The sequence below is a fragment of the Stegodyphus dumicola genome, chromosome X2, assembly GCF_044657685.1.
Source record: "Stegodyphus dumicola isolate Sdum_Otavi_A_Nest chromosome X2, ASM4465768v1".
Lineage (NCBI taxonomy): Eukaryota > Metazoa > Arthropoda > Arachnida > Araneae > Eresidae > Stegodyphus > Stegodyphus dumicola.
This window is the reverse complement of record NC_140781.1, coordinates 195,915,610-195,941,729: the sequence shown is the minus strand read 5'-3', so window position 1 is coordinate 195,941,729 and position 26,120 is coordinate 195,915,610. Positions and strand designations below refer to the sequence as shown.

Here is a 26,120-nt window from a genome sequence, read left to right as displayed (position 1 = left end):
CATTTGATTTTCTTTGAAGGATTAGTTTTGGGAAAAAAAATGAAAATTCTGGTTTATTTTTTCAAACTGTGAAGTATATAATCACACTGCAAAAGCATAAAACAGAAGTTAAGGTTTTTGTGGATGAAATTGCTTTAATACGTAAACCTTTATTTAGTTTGATTGTTTCTTTAAGGCCCACCAGCGGCCGAGCGGTAAAGTCGCTGAACACTGGTAGTTCGGTCCGAGGTCCAATCACATTTATAGCATATTCTTTGTCTTTCACATACAGAAATAGATTTTCGAAATAATGAAATAATGTATGCCAAAAATATCGCTATGTGCTTCTTTTAGGTGGTAAAATTTGTACGTGTTTATTTATTTTTACGTCTTTGTTTGTTACGTGTAGTTTGGTTTTACGTGTTTGATTTTTTATTTATTTGTTTGACTCTTTTTCTTCATTTATTATCTACTTTAGAATTTAGAATATCTGCTTTATTTTACACTAAATTTAACAATTAGCATAAACAAATGGAATAAAATATTTAAAAAAAACTTAAGAACGTTTAAAATGTACCCATCGGTGGCTGGGTTTCACCTGAAAATCGATGTGTCATCTTAAAATGTACTTCAATTATCAGGCTTAAAACTTAGTCGAATAACCTTTACATATATACAGAACATTTTGACTATAAAAGAAAATAATTAAAATTTAAAGTTTCATACAATTTTTATATTCTTCCAACCTTTTATATGTAATTTTCTGTTTTTTTTTCTCTTTTCAGCCTATCTCACGTTCATTATGATTTTTGTTTTACATTTTATCAGCGCAAGATGTATCGCGCCTATTTTAATGGTTAACAACAATATTTTATTAACTTGAATAAAAATCCAAATACTCTAAACTATTTAGAATAAACTCATCTGCTGAATTACGTGGTTAACTTTAAGAGTCTTCCTTATTTGATTTATTTCATGGCATTTAAAATGGTTGCCTTAAGAACATTGCCGTAAACCTGAAATAAATTATCTGATGTTCTTTTTGTTATCTACAAATATAAAAGTGCGCATTTTTACCACTTTTCTAAAATATATGAAACTATATTATTTTTTCGGTTCACATTTTGCAAAAAAAAAAAAAATAAATAAATAAAAAATAAAAAAAATAAATAAATAAATAAAAAATTCGTCTTATTTCGAGTTATAATATAAGAAGTATTTTTATCAATTTTTTCGGCATCTTAGTTTTCGACATAAAGTTTTGACTGATTTTTTTCTCTACATGATTTGTTTTAGACGTGATAAGGGCTTTTATCTCTCTCTTGTTCCCCTTTTTGCTGGCATATTTTTTACTGGTTATTTTCCCTTAACCTTTGCACATTTCCATTTACTTTCAGACTACGTTCCTTCAGTTAGCTCTAAACATTTCTGATGCAAATGTTTTATTACTATTCTAAAATAATCTTTTCTTCCCACTACTCTTTGCTTCACGGAAGAATAAATAATAAAATGAGGGTAAAATTGAAAAGAAAATGTGAATATCAAATTTATTTGGACGTTAAAAAATTAACAGAATGAGCATTCTGCGAAATGTTTTCTGCTTCGCCAATATTGTTTGAATTTTCGTGCAGATAGTGTGTTATCCGTTTTTGATGTCTGAAGAAATAACTGCGAGCTTTTTTTTTAATTTTAATACTAGTATCGTTTTTTTTTTTTTTTGTATTACTTACGTTTTGAATAATTTGTCGAAGCACAAAACTTGACTTCTTTTCTGCATGTGGTCGAATAATGTCTTATATAAATTTTAAAAAATGGCAAGTATGGTTTTATTGTTTATTTTGAAATACTCGAAATTCTTTGTTAGCGCTTAATTGACTTAGTTCTATGTCACAGTTTCTGTGAACGAACCGCGTATAAGTTCACTATAACTGTCATTTAACATCTTCTTAAATAGGTTGTTAATAAGCAAATATAGTTTAATTTAAAGAAAAATTATACTTTAATTTAAAAATTTAAAAATATTTCATTAAACTGTAAATAAATAAAAAATATTTTATTTTATTTTATTTTATATTACTGTATTTTATTCAGTAGTTACAAATCAAAACTAAATAACAGCTTACTACTTTTCCCTTATTCAGAGATTTCTTAATTTCCCTAAAAGTTTCAGCTTTATGTTAGGCCCACCAGCGGCCGAGCGGTAAAGTCGCTGAACACTGGTAGTTCGGTCCGAGGTTCGAATCCCGCGAACGGGCTGGCTGCGTGGGCGTTTTCGTGGTTTTCCCCATGTGTAACGTGTATACGAGCCAGTTTCCCTTAGAAAGTCCTCCACGAAGGCATCCCTCCTCTTAGGCAGATAGCCCTAGTGTGCTTTGCCATAATTAAATATACACATACACATATACATATACAGCTTTATGTTATTCACTTTTATGCAAACTCCGCTACGCCTTTATCTGCCTAAAGGACGCTTTCGTCGCAGACGTCTTCAGGAAAAATGGATCATAGTCACGTTACATACAGGGAAAACCACCAAATAACACATGAAATCAACTCGTTCGTTGAGATTTGAAACCAGCTCATACTTTTACTGTTTAGTGCCTTTATTCATGTGGCCATTAGTGGGTCGAACTGACATTTATAATGCAATAGGTTATTTATTTCTATCGATGAGGACTCTTTTAAATCTTTGTATCTTTCTAATTTATAGCTTAAAAATTTAAAATTGTTAAAATAAAGGGAAAAAGAAACCATTGTTCATGATATTTTCGTTTTTTATTTCATAATTTAGCAACAATCAATAAGCCATCCAATTTTTAATTAGTTAATAATCCATCCTTAGGTTGTTCATAATTTAGCAACAACCAATAAGCTATCCTTAGGAAGGCTTATAGCAATTCGATAAATGAAAAGGTATTCGCAACGCTTTACTAATGACCGTTTAGATATGTATGTAGAAAAGTGTTATGTTTAGGCAAGGTAGAAATTCCAATTTAAAGTTTTGCTTTATAATTCAGATTCATTTAAAATCCAGAATTAACTACGTTACTTTGAGCTCTGCAAAACATTACTTTGAGTTATGTGTAAAGACAAAATATGGTTTCTAATATTCATTATTTTAGACAGTTGTTTGTTCAGACTAAAATTCATATATCCATGTATGAATCTGTATGTGACAAATGTTTCTATATGTGGCAAGTGTTCAAAATTTGAAACAGCGCATGATTATAATACATTCTTTATAAACATTTAGAATCTAATATCTGTTTCCTGACTCTTTTGACTCAAAGCGAAAATCATAATTTGGGAAGAAACATCATAAGGTATCGGATCATAAGGTGCAGATTTTGTCATGACTGGAAATTAGGATCTTCTTTGTAGTGAGAGCGTATGGTCTGGTAGCCATCTTCTCATAATTTCTGCTTGATATTTATTTCAGCCTTTTACAAACATATCTCTGCGATCTTTTCGGTTATACAATAGCATAAATTAAACAATTGTCTGTTATATGTGCCAGTTTTATACTTCGGGAATTTCATTCTTATTTATATGGATTCATGTGGAAACTCCGATATAAAGACTCAACCCATTTGAACAGATCTTAACCGACATTGTTACCTATTGACTCTCTTTAAATTATGCATATTTCTTATCTCTTATAAAAATTTCTTGTTTTCGAAGTAAGTATTTTAAATAGAAAATCCTATAAGTTTGTCATTCTGCTTTAGTTCTTTATTTAAATATAACTAATCTTAGAGACACACTTTTCATGTTTAGAAGAATTTTATCCCAGGTTTTAATTAATAGATTGGTCTAAGAATTTTTTAATATGATTAGTTGATAACAAACACTGAGGTTTAAAACATTTTAAGGGGAATTTAGATACGAAATGGTTGATTCAATTTCTGTTATTCCGAATCTTAACGTTATAGTGGCTATAGAGTAACGTACAAGCAATGCAGAAAAATCTCCAAATGCTACGTAGATAGTTTTTGTAAACGCTTCTGCCTGAAAGAAGCTATAAATTATTGTACGTCATTTCGTGGGAAGTGTTCTTTCAACGCTAATAAACATATTCTCCCACGCCAGAAACACGACTACCTGGCACGTAAGAAATAATAACATTTTTTTGAAGCTGCGAAGAGTCTGCGATGTTCTGTCAACGCTAGCCCCAAAACCGGCATGTGCATTGCTGTTAAAAAAGAATTTATTATTACTGAACTTATCTAAATTTCTCGAGGTATCTTAAAAATATGCTAAAAGATTTAAAATACATTAAACAGTGTGTTTAAAAAACTGAAAATAATTTAAATGCATCCACACAGATGAAAGAATGCATTTGTAAATATCTAAAAGAAAACTAAACATTTTGAGTTTTGTAATCATAGTAACTAAATATCTAATGTCGATTAAATAATTCTTAAGTGATGGGTCGTGAAATGCACGATTCCAATTTAATAAATAAATCAAATAAGGTAGTTTAATTAATGACTCAATAAATTTAATAAATGAATCAAGTGAATCAGTAAGTTTAATAAATGGAACAAATAAGATATTTTAATAAATGAATCAAATAACTTTTAGATGATGGCAGTGTCTGTCACGGATAAAAATATGTGAAATATTTAATTGAGACACCACTAATTAAAATTCGAGGGTATCATATAAAAGTAGAGCTAAAGACTGCTATGCGTTTAAGGTTTCTAAACGTAATTTCTGAAAGATACATTTTACGTCAACAAAATATACATACAGAAGCATGAATTTTATTTTCCCACTATAAAAATTAAAAGAATTCGAAATTCGAAGTATTTTATTTAATAAGTGTTTATTTTAAGAAAACTCATAAAATTTGCATTTTTTTTTCCATTTTCTTATGGTGTTTAACTTATATATTTGATAACTTCGATCGGAGTCAATTTTGCATATTAGTGACTTTTTTTAAAAAATGTCGGTTTATCTTTGCGGATAGCAAACGACGTACTGTGTGTAACATTATATCTTACCATACCTAACGCTTTGTAAAAATTTAAATTTCGCATATGTTTTACTAAGAAAGTGTTACTTGATCCAATTTGCTGTAGAGTGAAAATTACTTTATTTCATTTATTTCTTAACTGCAGCCATGAGTATACGACAATTGTTCAATAGGACCACAATTGGGAATTCTTTTTTAAACACTCAAGTACGCAAGCCTTTTTATTACAAACTTTGCATATGTACGAAATATTTAATCAATTATAGTTGTTTACTTAATGTTATTTTTCTCTAAAAGCTTTAACATTAAATCTGTAATAGTCACTAAATCTGCAATATACGTGAAAGCATTTTATCTCCTTAAAATGAAAATTGTTTATTAGTAAACTTCTTTAAATGCTAGGATTTGTTTCTGCTGGCGCAACTACTGCTTAAAATTTAAGTAAAATGGTGATAGAAGTAAATTCTCTGTTTGTTAACAAGTTATGAAAGATGATCTTAAGGAATGTAGTGTTTATATTATGTAAAGTTAATGGACAACTATCTATTAACACTGTTATTCCATAGCAAAAGATCACCGAGTATGTAATAATTTTGTCATTCAAAGCAAATTTAAGAATGACAAGAGATTTTATTGAAACAATTAGTAATGGCATTCGTCAATTAAGATTAATTAATAGAACTTCAGTTTAACATTCAATTAGATCATTTTCCATTTTAACATTCTAACTAGGATTTTAATAAACAGTGTTTTAGAGGTTATATTAGCTATTGAATGTTATCATATAAATATCCTTACATAGTAAGTAACCGTAACCAATAAAATATGGCAACGACAGGACGAGTGGTGAGACCGTTGAGCATTGGTAGTTTGATATGGATTCAAATCCTGTCAAATGGGTTGGCTACATATGTGTTTTTCCCATGTGCCGAGCGGTAAAGACTCTGAAAACTGGTAGTTCGGTTTGAGGTTCGAATTCCGCGAACGGGCTGGCTGCATGGGCGTTTTCGTGGTTTTCCCCATGTGTAACGTGTATACGAGCCAGTTTCCCTTAGAAAGTCCTCCACGCATGCATCCCTCCCTTTAGGCAGATAGCCCTCGTGTGCTTTGCCATAGTTAAATAATCCAATCCAATCCAATCCCATGTGTAACGCAATTACGAAATCCTCCCCCGAATGCATCCCTTCCCTCAGGCAGATAACCCTAGTGAATTCAGTCTTCTAAAATGTCATCTACGAAAACATTCCTCCGTTAAGAGATTAACCATAATAAAGTAAGGTAACCTTAATAGTGCTTTTAAATGCGGTAATGTGGGTTTTGTAATTTATTAGCTGAGTAGATGTAGTAAAATGTTTTGACTTCTTTGTGGAAAGTAGAATGGAAAGTTACCTGGGAACCCTTCTACCCAGTCTGATATAGATCTGAATGCTTCGAAGAGGATAAAGCAAAGCACTTCTATAGTAGAAGTATAATTTTAGATAATTAAAAAACTAAATTTGAACTGTTTTTTCCGCTAAGCCTTTATATTTCTACATGAGCACAGATGTAAACGCATTTTTAATTTTTATGTTTTCCTTTAATGATCGTAGAAATTCAGCTTTTTCTAAATTTATTTTGTTAGAGACCAACGTGTTTTTTAAAATCGAAAATCTATTTTTATTAAAGTTTCGTTAAAAAAGTATATTTTTCAAACAAGCTTCTTGCATCGTTCATTAAATTCATATTAGAGTTTGTTACCTGAATCGCAAGTATAAATTTGTTATTCTTTTGTGTCAAAAACTCTTCAAAAGTTTTGTTCTGCAATTGCATGTAAATGAAACGAAGGATCAAAATTATGTTTTAAAATCTGGAGACTGCTAAAAATCTCAAGAAACACCCATTACAAAATAATGAAATTGAGTTGCTTGTCTGAGCTTCACCACTAAATAGGAGAAATCATTCGAATAGATTTTCCATCTGCAATTTTCAGATCTAAAACTCCATAATCTTGATGGGTATTCAACTTTGTGTTCAGGTATTTCTGAAAGAACAAATGAAATGAACTTCGATATTTTCAGTTTAGATCTGTTTTCGTAATTTGACAAGGAATTTGCGATTTATTCGTAATGAAGAAACGTAAAAAGGCCTGCATATATCGGAAGTAGGTAAACAGCATGATAATTTGTCTCACATCTGGTACAATGAACAAAAATTATTGCGGTTTTATAAGAAGCTGCCCCTAGTTCACAATATGTCTATAACTTGAACCATGGCTGCCCGCTGGATTGATGACAATATCTGGAAAGTATCACAAATGACATTAGATTTGCTGTCCTTACCAGACATTCAAGAGGGTGTGTTGAATGAGAATTCAACCACCAGAAATTGGAAAAAAAAGAGTTAAACATATTATTGACCGTGATTCATGTTGTGGTTGTTGTCTAAGCAAATAGATGTCTTTTGAGTGATATCACACTGCTTTTGATGATATTCAATAAATAAATATAATTTGCTTTTTGTCAACTGTGTATTTGAAGCAACAATCCCTTCATGGTGTTAGTAACACAAACCTTTGCACATGGTTTTAGGCACCGGCTAACGAAAATCATGTAACTAGTTAAGATGAGTTCAGATTCCAGTTGTATCCAATGCGATGCTGGCAATTTCGAGCATAAAAGTATAGAATCGCTAATAGTTCGCCCTGAGTATTTTTCTCGTTGATTGAACGGGCTGTTAATGTGAGGCTTACGAAGTTTTCCTTATGCGTAAATTAAATATGGAACAATACTTTTAGAATGTATTGTTTCTATGAATGCAGTGTTCACGATACATAGATAATACTGATGTGCTTTGCCATACAAATTATTATAGTCCAGTCTAGTTTCCTCTTTTGCTACATATTATTTCCCAGTAATCATGTTTGAGTTACAGTTGAAGAATTCCAGGCACTTTTCCGTTTCGTCGGCGCAAATCTCGCTATGCAGACCTTATTGGCGACAGCATACATTATGCAGATAAAAAATGTTAACAAATGTTAGGTCTAAGAATTTTTTATTTTAAAGGCATAAACATTTTAATATCGTTTAAAATGTTGTAAAAATCTAATAAATAAAGACAATAAATTTATAAAAAGACATTAATTTAAGAATTTACTATGCGTTCATGCTTCAACATCTTCGCCGGTTCATATCACGTGACCCCAAGTGATCTCATCTCACGTAAACTACTCTACAAAAATCTAATTCTCTCAGTAATTATGTACACTAATTTCAATTTAAATCTTAATTTGGAATAAAAGTTTAAATGCAAGAATTATTTCAATTCCTACGAATAGCTTATTCAGAAATTATGTAAAACCGCAGTGCTTTACTTCGCTAGTGCATTATCATTAAAATTGATGAATTTAACCCTTGACATTGCCTTGTCTATATTTTCGGCTTCGGGTAAGCGGTGTGATTGCATCCTAATTGACTTAATTACCGCGAATGGCATAAAATTGAACTATCTGGTAAAAATTCTATTTAATTGTATGCCAGTATTGAAAGAAAGTTGCGACTTGTTTTGAAAATGAAGCGTAAAAAGTCACTATCGAGGATATTCCGTTTGGCATCAGTTGTACCGTTATTAGCGACTTTATCGCCAGCGCCAGCAAAACGGAAAAGTACTGAATTCCAGTTTAGTTCCCCGTCAGCGAAAAAGCGCTCCAGAAGGCATAAGATTAAACCAGCTTAGTATTTTGGGGGGTTTGATGTTCTTTAGTATGTTTGAAATTATTCTGTCTACAGGAGTGTTGGTTTGTTTTGTTTGATTATAGCAAAGCACATTAAGGGCTGTCTGCCTAAGGAGAGGGATGCCTTCGGGAAGGACTTCTAAGAAAAATTGGCTCGTATGCATTTTATATATGGAGAAAACCACGAAATCATCCATGAAGCCAGCCCGTTCGCCTGGAATCGAACCCAAGTCGGAACTACCAGTGTTCAGCGATTTTACCGCTCGACCATTGGTGGGTTTTCTACAGTAAGACAACAGATTACTGAATATGCATAAATGATATTTTGGTTTTTGAATGCAGATGTTTATGACCATCCTCTTATGTTTATGGCCTTTCATATAAAGCACCACATGTGAAGTAAAGACCACGATTTCAATTTCTCTCCATGATTCCAGTTTTTATGTTAATATTTGAAATAAGGCTTTCCTTACTATTGTCGAGTGCTTTCGCACACATCTTTTTAAACATATTAATACTTCCAGTTCATAGAATATCCACATTTTACCAGCATTTTATGTTTACAGGTCTGCTTTCAAATGCGACCGTCACTCCATTTTTGCGTACGAATGTTGAAATAAATGTTTAAATTACATAGAAGAACACAGTTAAAAAATCTTTTAAGAACAAAAAGTTCAAGAATATTTTTGAATAGCCTATTACGTTAAGGAAAACAATAAGCTCATTAAAAGGTAAAGAAAATATAATTTAAATCGCATGGTAGAGCACAATCAAGAAAATTAATTGAAAGACAAGAATTCAAAAATATATTTGAATTGCCTGTACGTTAAGAAAAATCATAAGTGCATTTAAAAGTAACTTCTGAGGTAAGAAAATACAATTTTAGCAATAAACTGCATAAATTTCGGATTAAATAAAACTACTTTACTTAGTTATTGTACAAAAGAAGACTAACTTATGATTAGATGAATGACTTTTAATATATTATTCATCGTATTTTAATGCAATTATTTTACTTTTAACTTTGAAAATAGTAAGAAGTTTCGGTAAAAATTGCTTTAGAAATAAATCCTTAAATTCTTAACGTAGTATAATATTTTTAATAAGCAGAGAGTATTACATATTCCCTCGAGGAAAGAAGTGAAGCATTAGAAAACTTATTCATAATTCCATTCAAAACATTTTTACCTTTTGAAGAGTCGTTAGTTTAATGCAGACAGCGAATATTTTCAACATTTACGAAGAAATTGAATTCCAATTATCATTTTCTTTATTTAGCTAAACTTAAATTTTTTAAATAAATAATTAAGAAAACTGAAATGTATATTGAATAAGTATATACTTGATTTTTTTTTACTTTTAATTTGTGGCCAAAAGATGAAAACTTAAATTTGAAGAATTCAAGATTCAAGCCTGATCAAGCGCATTTTTCAGTAAACGGATCTCCAATATTATAATTTACATGAATAAATAAGTATTTAAAAACTCTTGTTACCTCTGTTTGTTTCCATATGCACACTACTAGATTGATAGCGGGTTACCTCTTAGAAACAAATCACAATGTTGTGAAAACGTTAAAATAACCTTATTTTATTTAAGTCGTAAATGAACAGAAAGGCGCTACTTGTTAGATAAATGAATTTTCGAGACTTGCAGTTACTTAAATTAACATAACTGAAAGTTAAATTTTAATGCAGGTAACTTAGTCTAAGGTAACTGATAACTTAGTCAAGACGCTAAAGCCGGCATACAAGTTAAGCAGAGCGAGCGATAGTTAAGTAACAGCAAAATACGGCTTCCAGAAGCTCTAATCTAAACATTCAAATCTTCATCTCAAATTCACAAAACAACTAATTAACATTCTAGTGAGGAATACGGAAAGCAGTAATTGTAGTAAAGGTTTAAATCATAATAATTGATTAATTAACAGAAAATACCCTACAAGCTAGAAAGATATGTAAAGGCTTGCTTAGGAAAAATTTGAAACCCAGGAATTTAGCCCTTCAAGAGGACCACCCTTCCTCTACGTCACTGAATAGTAAGCTAATATCTGTTTGGATTTTCTTGGAAGGAATACGTGCTTCATATATTCGCATTCAAAATTTGTCGAAACTTTCAATAGTACAGCTATAAATTCAATAACATGGGCCATTTTTCCAAATATAAAAACAATAATAATCAAAATTATCAATCTAAATTCGATCAAAATTTTATTAGTTTTTGTCATTAAGCTGCGATCAAAGTCAATAAATTCGCTCTAATATCTTCTCAGATCTTACAAATAGAAGTTTTTGTTTTTATGTATTTATTTTACAAATCCATACTAAAAACTTTTATAACTGGAAATTTTATTACATGGCAGTTGTATAAAAAGCTAGATTTTATATTTACGCTAGCGTTCCATTCTAGTGCTGAAATGGGTTTTGTAAAATTGTACACATTCTCTTTAGAAACTTGATTATTGGAAATATATATCTGAGAAATTTATTTACGAAAATAAAGCCTGTAGCCACAGTTTTCGAGAACTCTTCATATTAATACTTGAGATAAAAGAGATAAACAATGGGTACAAATAAATAGAATATTTATTAGTAAATTATTAAATAATAAATCAGTATTTGAATTTTTAAAGCCTTTAAGAGGTTTTATTAATATTTCAGTTTCGATAAATTACCGGCCGAGATAAAAAGACGTTATTGCCTTTGAACAAGAAATAAGAGCTTTCATTTACCTCGCATAATATAAAAGGATTTTTTAAGTTATTCCTCTGGAAATTCATTCCATCTTGATATTATCAATATTTTGTTAATTTAGCGATTTTATGTTAAAGTCTCATAACTAAAATAAGTTTCGAACGCCTGGAATATATCGACTGCAAATTTTCGATCTCTTCTTCTTCCATACAATGTTAACTGCTTTAAAAATAAATTCTAATCTTTGAGATGAAGTTACGTAGCAATATCGAATTTGCAAGCTTATCTGTACATTCATTTTTCTTAAAGTTTTGTTCATACGGTCATAAACTTTTATAATACAGATGACGCTCCTTATAACGACTCTCGCGTCCTACAGAAAAGGTCGTTTTAACGTAGGGTCGATATCAAAATGGACTTATACACAAACAACGGTTTGGGGCTTTTTAAACCGGATATTGTAATGGGATGGTTGCTAAAACGACTGGTCATTGTTAGGAGCGTCGATTGCGTTTTGATAATTATCGGCTTATACCATTTTTTGTTGAAAACGAAATGCAGCAGCAAGCGCGAGACCCTCTAAAACTGGAGCTGGTATTGTTGTTACTGAACAACAAACTTAAATTTGTGAATAGGGAAGAGTTAGTATTTTTAATATTTTTATTTAAGAACAGAAAGGAACTATTTTTACATCTTCTTTATGTTTTAGTTTTTTTGGTATTGTTTATTTTTTAATTCTGAATATGTTATGTTGTTTATGTTGTAATTTGAATATTTTGAATTGTTTAAAATCCTTTTATAAAGATGTCGAGAACTAATAATGCGTACTGTAAAGAACCTATCTGATTACCCTATATTACTAAATAAGATAAAGTGAAAGTACTGTTATACTGTTTTTTGCATTTGAAACTGCTGATAAAGAAATTTTCGAAAATATATTTTTAAGTTAAATGTGTGCATCATTATCTACATAATTAGAGTTGGTGCCAATTCCTTTTATTAATAAATAGAAATTGCCGCAATATTTAAATGTTAATTTAGAATACTTTCTGTTTGAAATTATTTTAGTTCGGAGAGGAAAATTCTGCAATACTTAAGAAAAGAAAAATTTTTGCATCGAGGAAAACGTTCCCTGAAGAGAAGAACTTTTAATTTACCGTTAACAAAATTTTAAACTAATAGGTTACTTAATGCACGTACGGGACTTTTCATGTAATTGAAAAGAATTCTTCAAAGGAGAATTCTAGAAACAGTAAAATAACCACACTGAATTAAAGATTTGATGTGCCTTTACAGACATATAATTAATGGAGATTTGAGAAACAAATAGATACCGGGTGATCAAAAAGTCAGTATAAATTTGAAAACTTAATAAAACATCGAATAATGTAGATAGAGAGGTAAAAATTGACACACATACTTAGAATGACAAGGGGTTTTATTAGAAAAGCAATAATTAGAAAAGCAATAATCTGATCAGAAAAGCAATAATTAGAAAAGCAATAATCTGATCAGAAAAGCAATAATTAGCATAACAAATTAAGACAAAGCAAAGATGATGCTCTTTACAGGAAATGCTCAATATATTCACCATCATTCCTCAACAATAGCTGTAGTCGAGGAATAATGTTGTGAACAGCACTGTAAAGAATGTCCGGAGTTATGGTGAGGCATTGGCGTCGGATGTTGTCTTTCAGCATCCCTAGAGATGTCGGTCGATCACGATACACTTGCGACTTCAGGTAACCCCAAAGCGAATAATCGCACGGACTGAGGTCTGGGGACCTGGGAGGCCAAGCATGACGAAAGTGGCGGTTGAGCACACGATCATCACCAAACGACGCGCGCAAGAGATTTTTCACGCGTCTAGCAATATGGGGTGGAGCGCCATCCTGCATAAAAATCGTACGTTCCAGCAGGTGTTTATCAGCCAGGCTGGGGACGATGCGATTCTGTAACATATCGGAGTACCTCTCACCCGTCACGGTAGCAATTACAAAACCAGAATCACGCATTTCCTCGAAGAAAAAAGGCCCGATAACAGTAAACGTTTTTAATTTTTTTTTTTTTTGGTTCTAATAAAACCCCATGTCATTCTAAGTATGTGTGTCAATTTTTACCTCTCTATCTACATTATTCCGTGATTTATTAAGTTTTCAAATTTATACTGACTTTTTGATCACCCGGTATATTCTGTTGAATTCTTATCCCTTATTTTCCAGACGAGAAGTAGCTACTTAAGCAATTAAAGGTTTCTGACATTAACAGCAGTGCAACAAAGACATAAAATTATAATATTTTAATAAACTAAGAAAGCAGTTAAGACATTTGTGCATTTTTAAAAATTTATTTATATACTATACCTAATTTCTATAAAATACTTAAAATTATGTTAAAAGCGAAATATTGTCTTAATGTGTAATATTTAGCCATATCGTGACAGAAAAACTTATAATTAAAGTTAAATCTTGTCCTTTTCCATCATTTTACAAATGCTGTTGTTGTTGCTGATCCTCACTTGTCTGACCTATAGTCAGCCCAAGCCCACGAAATTCCTCGTGGCAAGTAGGGCAAATTTACGCCTTTCGTTGGCAATAGCCTTCAGCAATTTACAGGTGGCAGTGTGATTTGGCACAGTTCACCCCCAATTTTGATGGAGAGCACCCCGAAGAGACTGCTCCGAACGTCTCCCACCCCTCTTCCCCTACTACCAACCTCTCGAAAGGACTTTCGGCTCGCCGCATAGTTAGAGTGCCCCCATGAAACACGGACACTATACATTTACAAACATCCCTGCTTTCTCCGGGATTCGAACCCGGGCTTTTCGGCACAGCAGTTAGCGACGCTAACCACTATACCGATAGGGCGGCTTTTTACAAAAATAATACCTCCTGATGAAAATATTGGCTAAGAAATACTTTTCATATTTGTGGTCTTCCAAAAATACCTAGTTTGCTTTTGCTGTGTTAGAACCTTGCGTTATAAACTTTGTTTCTGAGACATACAAATCCTATATAATTTGTAGGTAAACAAAGTTCTTAACCCAGAAAGATTAGCAAAGTTCTTCCCACCTACTTTCTTGGAATTAATGATGCCCGTTTCGGTCATTGATTTCGAACGTAATAGATTTCTTGGTTTCGGCTGCCCCATTCGCAAAGTAAACTAAAATATTTTGTTACCCTAGATCAGTTCAGGAGAGTGACAATTGTAAATAATGACGAAAGTGTCGTCTCTTGTCATATTTTTCCTGCTGGATCTTTTATAAAAGTATGTTAAAATTTCTATAAGGTTCTTTCACACCGGCAGAGTTTCTGACTTAAAGTTAACACATCAAAAATGTATCAGAGAAAAGTAAGATGATTGATTAGGACACTTTATAAACATCATTCCCGTTCTTTAAAGCGAGTGATGTTGCAATGAATTCAGCGAAGTACTGATTTAGATAGGCAAAACGTCTGTCTGAGCCAGCACTACACAGTTGACCGCAACGAAATGTCTTTCGTTTTTGAGTGCGATTCTGGTTATTGATAAAAGTTAACTCTTCAGAGGACGTGGAATTTAGAAAAAAAAAAAAAAAAAAAAAGCAAAATATGAAAAGCACCAATAAACTGTACACCCATATATAAAAGCATTTGTCATAGTTTTAACTTTAGCATTACTATATGCACATACGTAATTTAATTTTTAATTAATATAATTTAGATTTTATATATGTATACATATTATATATGTAATTCATTCTGGAAAATCCTGTTTAATTTATTCTGGAAAATCAGCTGGGTTGAGGGCTTCAGGCACTATTGTGTTGAGCCTTAAACTTTTTCTCAGTAATTTGTAAATTGTTTAGATTTTTGTCGCGTACCAATTTTGATTTTGTTGTATAGTTTTCCTTGTTTAATAAGTAAGTTATTACCTTGTAGAGTTATTAGGTTAATTGGAAGCAGAAAAGATGAAAAATATGCAACCGCCTTCGCCGGGAATCGAACCACGGTGCTACCGTTACACCACGAAGGCACGCTAGGGAAGTGGGAGAAATACCTTATATACTCCCCTTTTTAAAGGGCGACTAGGGTTTTAGCGGACCTAGTCGCCAAATCCTGGGTGCAGAGAATCATCATCCACAACCCTTTTAGTTCGGGCGCCACTTGTAGAGACATTAGGATTTTTTGGAAGCCAGAAAAGATGAAAAATAGCAAACGCCTTCGCCGGGAATCGAACCACGGACCTCTGGAATACCGGCCCAGTGTGCAGCCGTTACACCACGAAGGCACGCTAGGGGAGTTGGAGAAATACCTTATAAGGCGTGCAATTTATTGCTTTAACTTACCTTTGGTTATTTTAACTTTGTTTAACATGTATTCTCTGGAATTAGATTTCAGATGTTCTTTACGGCTTTAGCTATTTTTTACCTCTCCTTTTATTTTCATTATGTTTTAAAATTTACAGCTCAAAGCGCAATTTTTGACCTACTAGGTCTCAGATTTTTCTGTTTTCCTCCTTATATATATACGGTTTAGGAAATAAATTATTATATATATATATATATATATATATATATATATATATATATATACACGCTTTTATATATATATATGCTTTCAAATTACTTCAAAACATCTTTCAAAATATAACTTACCAGTATGGATGCACACTTTTAAAATAATTCTACTTTAATTAAACTTAGGAGATAATATAATCAATTAATCAATACGGTTTAGGAAATAAATTATTATATATATATATATATATATATATATATATATATATATATATACACGCTTTTATATATATATATATATATATATATATATATATATATAATCTAAATTACACGCTTTTATGGATAATGTATATACTATCACATAGCGGCAACAAGTGATATCTCTTGAAAACTGCTGCTTATAACAAAAATATATTATTTGAGATCAGAAAAATATACAGGATATAAGCTTTTGTTGAAGTGAAATTCTGTAAAGCTTTATGCACAACGCACTTAACATTGCGCGCTGTTAATGAATTTTAAAAACAGTATCTTTCAGATAAACTGTGGAAATGAATTCGATTGACGAGATGGCTTAATTATTAATGGATTTAAAAACTGCTCTCTGAAACATTTGCTATGCACTATAAGAAAGGAAAACGAACAATAAACGTCATACATATAAAAGAACTTGCAGAAATTTAAAAAAATAGCATATTTAATGTATGCAAGGTAGCAAGCCTTATTACTGTCAGATTCACCAGTTTTCTCTAATTATAATATAATTCTCTGCTATCATAACGATCTAAAATACACGTTTGGGTTATACAAGAATGTTAATAATAAATTACGGTAAATTATAACAAATTTGAAAAATAATATATAAAACTGATAAAATTGATGATAGATAAAACTATGTGTATTATGACCATAAAGTTAGCTAAAAATTAAAATAACAATTCCACTTGGGTATATAGCATGTAATATTTAATATTTTCTCTGTTTTATGTGCAATAAATAGAAAAAGTTAAACGTTAGAAATACCAATAAGCAGATAAATATGTAAAAATCGTGAAATAAATAAATAAAATAACCATCGTAAAAATAAATATTAGAAATAATCAAATGCTGTAAATACCTGTAAAACAACGTTTAAGACTTAATAAAGCATTAGTTTTATGAAAGGTTTGTTTGACATACTAATATTTAACGAAGATATCAATATTAAAGCCACCAAATGTTAACAGTTTCGCTGCACTTGCTTACATGTATTCAGAATTAAATTTTATCCTAACAGAGTAATAATTTCTGTAATACTGAATATCTTAATTGCAGAAAACACTTCTTCAGTTTATACGTATGAATTTATTTAACATACTAGAGATTTTCATTACAAAAGCAGACGATTTTACATTCATTGTTGTAAATACTAAATACTAGATAGTTAGAGCTTAAAAGGATGAGTACGATTATCTTTGACGTACAGTTCATAATTTGTGGTTTTGATTAGTTTGTTGAAATATTCCCAAATACAATCAAATATACTTGTCTGTGTAGTTTTATGCTTAAAACTTTAAGACTATTGGCAATATAATTTTTTATCTTGCGAAATAATTAGAACCGAATGAAAAGCTGTGCAAGCGTGAAGTTAACCAAGTTTATTCGCATAAACAACTTACTTCCAAAATTTTACTCTTGAGAAAAACTGCAGAAGAAAAGACATTCACTTTATACCGAATTATGCTATATTCTTTCAAAATATGAAACAGCGTAGTAATGCTTGTAATGCTTTTATGCCTTGTAATGCTTTTATGCACAGCAATGTCACTTCAATATCAGTTTTCAGATTTGCAGATTAAGTCTCATAGTTTGACATCTAACATAGAAGGCCAGCTATTTAACTTGATAAATTTTTAAATGAACGCATTTAGAACTCCATCGGCCATGTCTTTATTTTTTTCATAAAAGTAAATGCCAGCGATAGATTTAATGACTACCAATGAACATATTTGAAATAATTGAAGAAATGCCAGTTTTACGGGCCAGTTTTACTTTAAGTATGTATTGAGAACTTATCATAAATTTCATAATAAATAACAACCAAAATTGGTATCTTGGCTTTGCTGACAGTATTTTAATGGGGGTTGAAAATCGCACTTATTATAAAGGTCTTGAGTTTCCACATTTACGAATTTTCAGCTTTGAAAGACTGACACTTATAAACATTTACTACTGATTTAAGTAATTTAGAATTTAAAAGAAAATTTTTTATATTTTTCTAAGCGAAAATCCTTCAGTGGAAATAAGAAATATCTAATAATTTGTTCCCAAATTGTACAGGATGGCCAGAATAAAATTGACTCAGAAATTGCTTGTTGTTCTACATTTGCCCTTGTTAATGACCAAGAGAACTGTCATTTAGTCATAAGTTTCGTGCCATTTTGCCATTTTTGTCACCACTGCATATTTCTCTAGAGATTTTGCCAATACACTTCCGTTCTTAAACTCTTGCTCAAACAGTTTAGTAGACGTTTTTGACGAATTGTACTTCGCCTAATACTCAAGAATGAACACGCGCTGTTTTACCGTTAGTAACATTTTGTACTGCATTCAAGTGATCACTAAACAACGTCTATTTCAGTTTCTGCTGATCTCTTTGCAGTTTAGAGTACATTTGTACGAAACTCCATAAATACTACTTTACTTGACCAGTCCTATTTTGGGCACCTATATAACCTTGCATTCAAACCAAAGGACGCTTATAAGTACATGTTTTTAGGTACATGGCCAGTTTTTCTTGAACTTAATCCTTGCAACACTGTAATGGTATAACAACATCTGTAAACTAACCGAGAGTTTGCTCACAGAAAGTAATTAAAATCGTGTTATGGATCAACGAAAGACATAAAATTAATTTATATTAAATTATTTATAATGAAAGACATTTATATTAAGCCGGATATATTTTCAGTTAGGTACTGAGAAAATACGAATATCAATCATAATTTCGGCATGGAATTACTGGATTTCTACCTCCCTTAAAAATTTAAATATTACACTTGCAAAATATATGAAAGAAAAACAGGAAGTCAAAAGCAGAAGACCATTAATATGTGTACGTTAAAAGTGAAATATTTGATTTACTGATGCTTGAAATCGTTTATGTCTTTTTTTTTTCAATAAGGGCCAGGTGGCCGAAGGTGAAAGTTCTTGTGGCCGCACTCGAGAAACCAGTGATGCCGGAGATCAACATCAATCATTGTTCCAGCTCTGAGAGGTGAGAGAGACAAGTTCAGAGTATTTTCCATAGTATAAAAAGTACGAATAATAAAAGTATTATTATGAAGATAAAAGTGGTTCTTATCTGTGAAAGTTTTAAACCAAGTATCAACCCACAATTGATCTTAATACGTACTTAATACCTTTATTTAACAATATTAAATTCCTATCTTAAGTGCCAAACTGCAATTCACGTTAATGTGTGCATTTTTTCGCATAAAATCATTTAAAGTAGGCTCATTCTTTCTCCTACTTTTAAATTAGAAACCGTAAGAGCATCATTTAAATGAATATAAATATATATGAAATGACGATTCTAGTCCGCTTTAAAATTTCACACCCCTTTTTAACAGTCACTTATTTAATATTCATTCGCCTTCTGTTGATTAAATTCAAGTAACATTTCGAAATCCTATAGTTCCTTAAATTGTACCTAATGCCATTATCATTTATGATTTCTTTTCATGGTATTTTAATATTTCAGTAAGATTCTATTCAATGAACTTCTATTTCTTAAAGTCTTGAGCGTGGTATCTATAATAAAATCTAGACATACCTTCTGAATAAGCGTTTAAACTATGATCGAATTTTAATCATTCAGGCCTTACAAACGAAACTTTTCAATACAAAATTTAAAAACTCTATTAAAGGTACAAGTGAAACGACTGCAAATTATTAATGAAAAATATAATGATAATAAAAGAATTGCGTCATTTTTTGTGTTTATGATTATTTTGTAACTGTGCATTGTCATATTACAATTTTAAATTTCAGAAAACATTTCTGTCTTCAGGTCTAATACTCTAAATACCTTTAAGAACTAGATTCTATGTGGAAAAAATTCCACATAGAAAATCGCACATTTAAAATAAATTTATAAATCATAGTGTGTCGTTTGAATTATTTTTCTAATTTTTTATGTAGTAATTAAAGTTCTCATAAATTAGCGACAAAATTATTGATTTCCTTCTCCAGTGATTAAATTAACCTGTTATATATTTTATATTAATATTTCTTCATTTATTGAAATTTCCTGTACTTCAACTTTAAGTAGGGGGTCTAGGTAATTTTAATTTTATATACATAAATTCTCGATGTTTTTGTGACATGTGATGTATGATTTTATGCGTTTCAAGTATAAGTATTTCAAGTATTCGATTGTAACGAATTTCATACTGCCGTTTCAAACGTGTTATATATAGGCATCACTATTTCTCTAATGTATTTTAGTATTTTTTTTTCCAAATGCCAGTTTGAAATAGTATCTAGGGAGATCCTAATTATTCAATTTCTCTCACATCGGTATCCACATAATGAGAGCTCTATGACTTCTTCTTAAGCGATCTTTATCACAGTAGCATAGTTTCGAATTCTTTTTCTTGCTGCTAATAGTTATTACTTAGTCATTTGTTTAATTTCTTTAACTATGAGAACTAAAATAGCTTTCTTTGAAATATCTATTGAATACCAAAGGTTAGATGTCCGAGGATACAATTTTTTGAGTAATTCTCTTCTCATCGATTCACCCCAAGACCAACCGCGAGAGAATTGTATCTTTCCAGGTAATTCCTTACATCAGAAAGTAAAAGTATTAAATTATTTTGTTTCCTCGCTCGCCGACGCGAAGGAATGTTTACAATTTAAAAAAATTTTTCAGTTAGGAAATCCGGCTTTCTTCAACTGCTTTTGGCTCACTGCCAGAGTTCCTTGTGTGCGAGCTTAAAGAGCTGCAGGATCATTAACTGCGCGTCTGAAAATACTTTTTACGCGGTTACGAATGAGAACAGTGCATTTATTTTTGCTCGAAAGCTTTGCATGACACAAGGAAAGCTTTCAGTGCAAAGACAAATTCTGACGCACATCACCTTTTAACTTTTGCCTCTCATCTTTTATTCCGAGGTTTTATCAAATGTTACAATCTATTTTATATCTAATTTCTTAGATTAATCTAACTATTATGAAAATGGTCATGACATCTTATAACAATTATTTGCATATTTAATTTTTCGTCAGCAAATTGGAAAAAGTTAAATAGAACTTTTAACGTGTAATACTTATTTAAATAAGACAATTTTATATTGTACGTCAAGTTTTGGCAAAATTCAAATCTATTTCTGTAATATATTTTTGAAAATACTTATTTCGCAATGTAATGATAAAAGCTTAAGCTCTGCATTCTTACTATTGCAAGTAAATCAAATTCATCATCATTGAAATATGTTTACTATTAAATGCATTCACCCTTAGAACAAGGATAAAGTCATTCACTATTGCTGCTTCCTCGACGTATTCATTATAGAATATTACATTGTTCTTGGCATCATAATTTCTTCAATGAATAGTACGAGGTTGTTTCCTTTGAAAAACGTGTACAAGAGATATACATCCTTTTAAGTAGACTATTTTTCGGGCTGCATTTTGTCTTCATTCATTAAGTCAGGGAAAAAGATATCCTTCCCTACAGCGCCGTGCGGCAATTCTAGAATTTCTCTTTCAATTCTGTCTAAAGAAAAGACATGTTTTATTCTTTCATTTTATACGTGCGATTCAGCTACAAAAGAAAAGATAAAATACTACTTGTTATTTCTTATGCAAAAATTTATCCTGCGAAATTTTGTTCTCTGGTTTTATTTCCAGTAAAATGAAGATGAAAAACTTGTTAAAATGATACCAGTTTTTGTTTCTCTTCTTTCGGACAGACTAGAAATGAAAAGGCTTAATTCATTTTTTTATAAGTAAATACTTATCGCAATTTTATGTGGCAAAACGTCTTGCTAATATTCGTTGCGTAATTCAAAAACATAACTCGTATTTGGTTGATTATTATATCATACGTTGCCCCCTTCCCACTCCGCTATGAATTGGCGCGGGCGAGCAAAATCGAATGTGTACGCATTTTTTTTTTAACTTTTTTTTTTTTTTTTGGCCATCTGACCTTTTGTCACTGATTTTTCATACAACAATATTAGATTCTCGTGAAGCAGACATTTACTTGATTAATTATTACATTGTACTATATATATGAATTCTATTCATACTATATACATGAATACACTATGCATTTTATTTCTTTATAACAAGCGGAAGTATTCGTTCTTTTATTCATTTATCTTTTTGCAACATAAAAATTAGTGTTATCTTTATTGACATCCAATAATACAAGCAGAGAAAGAAACATTCATTATTTCTTATCAGCTCACAGCAGGAGGACTTATATTTTATTCTCATTCAAGTCTGCAGTCATTCATTTAATTATTATCTTATATTCGCATTCTTTAGTCAATTGAAAGGAGTTAAATTCATGTGCAAAATCATTATGAATGTCTGTTAGTTACACAATTATTTCCAAACTTTTATGAGATTGTAAATTTTATTTTCTGTGTCTGAAAGATTTCAGTATAAAAATAAATAATTATAATGATACGGATTGTCTGAATGAGTTAATTAATTTCATTAAAAGACGCTTTGAATATTTTATATTTTCTTTTTAAACTTAATATTTAGTATCGTTAAGGGATTTCATACTGTTTGAAATAATTTGAAAGTTTTTATTTGGTTTAATGTAATACATTTCTGCAAGCATTATGTTTACTAGTTTCTATATTAATTATTTTCAACTCAATTAATTTGTTTTTTTATTTAACTGCTTTAATTATTTACACTTTTTACTCTATGTTATTGGATGTAGATTTAGCTTTGGGGCTTAACTTCAAACGGGAATTTTTAATAGCATTCATGCCAGTACCCATTATAAAACTAGATTTTCTAATAAACTTTAAAAATCTACTTGGCTTAAACTCCAACATGCTCATTGATAGCACAAAAAGTGCTGTATTATATATTATGGTATTATCGCATATCGTATCATCTTATTGTGTCCGTCAAACGTATTTAATAAAATGCATGTTTCCATAAAAATTTTGCAGAATTCACATAAACTTGTAAAACCTCATCTGTCAAATACAATATCATACATACATTGGAATCACAAGTCCTCTTATTCAACGTAAACCTCCTTACGTATATCCAAAAATTTTCGATGCAGTTAAAACTGAATTTCGGTTCATTGCTTGGCCGAGGAATCTCTCGAGTTTCTAAGTCATGGTAGTTTTCATCATAGTTTGTTGTTTGGAAAAGTTCCAATCAGTACGACCAGTTGGTGATTATACGAACGCGCAGTTCCACATCGTTATTCGATTGCACGCGTTCAAGACTTTTTTATTGCTTTCTTTGGCAAAATTATCTTATTGAAAATATATACTGGTCGAGTTTAGTTTCGTATAACAGTGCCTCCTGATCACATACTCAAAATGGAAGTATATATTCCTTTCGGCCTATTTGAATTTTTGTATTTAACTTTCGGGTTATGTGGAGCTTTTTTAGATATTTCAATGGTTCATGAACAAAGTATTTAGCTATAATCTTACAATAAATGCTTCAAAATGAATTTTTGGAGTATCCGAGATCGGATACTCCAAATATTCATTTTGAAGTATCCGATCTCTGATAATTAATGATTATTTAAAAGGGAAGAACAAAAATGATAATAACGGCATCATACGGGCAGAATAAGCCGAGGAAGATTTCAAAATTGTTAGACATTACTGTCAAGTGAAATTCTTTCTGTACATCTGGAACCTGACGTGCAATTAATATTGCAAGCTGAAGCTTCCAAGCATACTGTTTGAGGAACCTTGTTTCAGGAAATCGAAGGGAAACTCCAACTACCTGCATTCTGATCATGAGAGCTTTTCTTCACGGAGAGCATGTACAGAGAAGCGCATGCATTGTTAACACATTTTCTACTCATGCTGAAACCTAAAGAACTCATTTACTGATCACAATCTCTTAACATCTCAGATAAATTCTATTTTAGATAAAGCTGACAGTTAGATTTTATTTCCTAGTTCACTACTGGCAAACGCTATATAAATTGATCAGAAAACGTATAAGTGGATATGCATTCCTGCACAGCAACAATGGTTATGCCAAACCCCACAGTGTATAATGAAATCATTGAATCTCAATAAACAAATCTCGAATTACAGTAATTGCTTAAGGAGCCCGCAGCTTACAACTTAAGAACTTTAATCTAACAGATTGAAACATTACTTCATATTGTAATATTTATGCTGGGTTGTTGTGACTTATCTCACTTGTCTGACAGTAACATCAGAACAAGCCCACGAAATTTATCGTAGTAAGAATCACCAGACTGCGCTTGTCATTGGCAAGAGCCTTGAGCACCATACAGACGAGAGTACGACTTTCCTCAGTTCCGTCCCCAATTTTGATGGAGAGCACCCCGTAAAGACAATTCCGAATGTCTACCACCACTCTTCCCCTAGAGTCAACCTCTCGAGAGGACTTTCGGCTCGCCGCATATTTAGAGTACTTCCATGCCGCACAGACACTATATATTACCTAACATCCATGCCTTCTCCAGGATTCGAACACGGGCACTTCGGTACGGCAATCAGTGTCGCTAACAGCTATTCTGGTTGGATGGCGTGATATTTATTCATGCAGTAAGCTCGCATCTATTCTAGAGAATCATCACCTACGGATGTTTTGTGAGTTGAAAATAATTTTGCAAAATGGGATCAAGGCGAGCATTAAATGGATTCTCTTGCGATCCATTTGGCCTTCTTTTGATGAGGGTTTTAACAACTGGACTAAGCTTTGCATCCCATTCCAGAAAGCAAACATTGTTAGGTATACTTTTTTTTAAGACCCCGGTAACTTCTTATGAAACCTGTTGGTCTGATCATGGTCATTATGATATTAAAGGCCCTCTTTCCCGATTCTTTTACGGCAGTTTGGGTGGCCCGTGGAAGAAGTTTTGAAGGAAACTGGCTCACATTCACATTACACGTGAGAAGAATCATGAAAATTCCCATACAGCTAACCCGTTCTCTGGGTTTTGAAACGAGTCAAACTATTACTGTTTAGCGAATTAACCGGTCGACAGTTGGTGGGCAACTTAAGCATTTAATTTGATCACATATTCATTTTACATAAGCGAAACTACATTTTGCAAAACGCTCTGACTTCTGAAAGCTAATGAAATGTAATTAAACATTTACAAGTAAATCAGTTTTTAATTGTGTCATAAAACATCATTAAATAGCAATTTAATGATGTTTTATGCTAATTAAAATTAAGGATTTGTTAATTTTAAACTAAATTTTCAAAGCTTCAAGTCAACTAGTGATCTGCACTGATAATTTTACAAAAGTCCCAGTCACCGTAGCAAAATGCCTGCTAACATATTAATTCTGCTCAAAAACATTCAGTGCTCTGCCAATGGCCGAGTACTTCAGACCGCTGACTGCTGGGATTTCGATTCTCCTTCCACTCCTCGGGAATAGGCTGGCTGCATAATTAGTATTCATGACTTTCCTCCTATGTTACGTGAACCAGATTCAGTTTCCGTTAGAATGTTCTTCACGAAAGCATCACTTTCCGTAGGCAGGTAACTTTCGTACACTTTGAAATACTCAAGTAACCTAATTTAACAAGAAATTTCAATACATTTACGTAATTACGCTAAGATCCGATTTTATTTAAGGGGACTCATACACCTGAAACCCCTTATGATCTTCGAATATGTGACTGTTGCAAGAATTGGGATATTTTATTTATTTTAGAAGCAATTACTTCCAACATTTTACAGCTGACTACATAATATAGCTGCTTTGGAAAATAGTAACCAGAAAGTTTGTGTTGCCACAAATATTTTTGTAATTTAATCCTCTTTGTGACAAAATATTTCGCCATGTTTCCACCTTGCGCTCATGATATTTTAAAAATGGCTAATGGTACATACTTGAAACTGGATGGAATTCTTTATATGGGCACTACTTTCTAACTGAACCAACAATCTGATGAATATTTTAATATTGAAAAATTTTATGGACGAAAACATTAAAAATTTTGTTAATAAAATACATTTTATAAACTTAACTCAAAATAAAATAAAAATTGAACATGAAATTTTTA

General features: G+C 31.4%; 1 protein-coding gene across 5 annotated transcripts in view; it reads left to right on the top strand.

Moving 5' to 3' along the window:
• Positions 1 to 26,120, top strand: part of LOC118198261 (3',5'-cyclic-AMP phosphodiesterase 4C-like) — a 539,317-nt gene that overhangs the window by 179,376 nt on the left and 333,821 nt on the right. For 3 of the 5 annotated variants that reach the window (XM_085809228.1, XM_085809226.1, XM_085809225.1), the window contains exon 2: positions 19,024 to 19,116. The exons of the other annotated variants lie outside the window; for them this stretch is intronic. In XM_085809228.1, the coding sequence (XP_085665354.1) occupies positions 19,024 to 19,116 (93 nt within the window). The remainder of the gene's footprint in view (positions 1 to 19,023; positions 19,117 to 26,120) is intronic. 5 annotated transcript variants of the gene reach the window in all.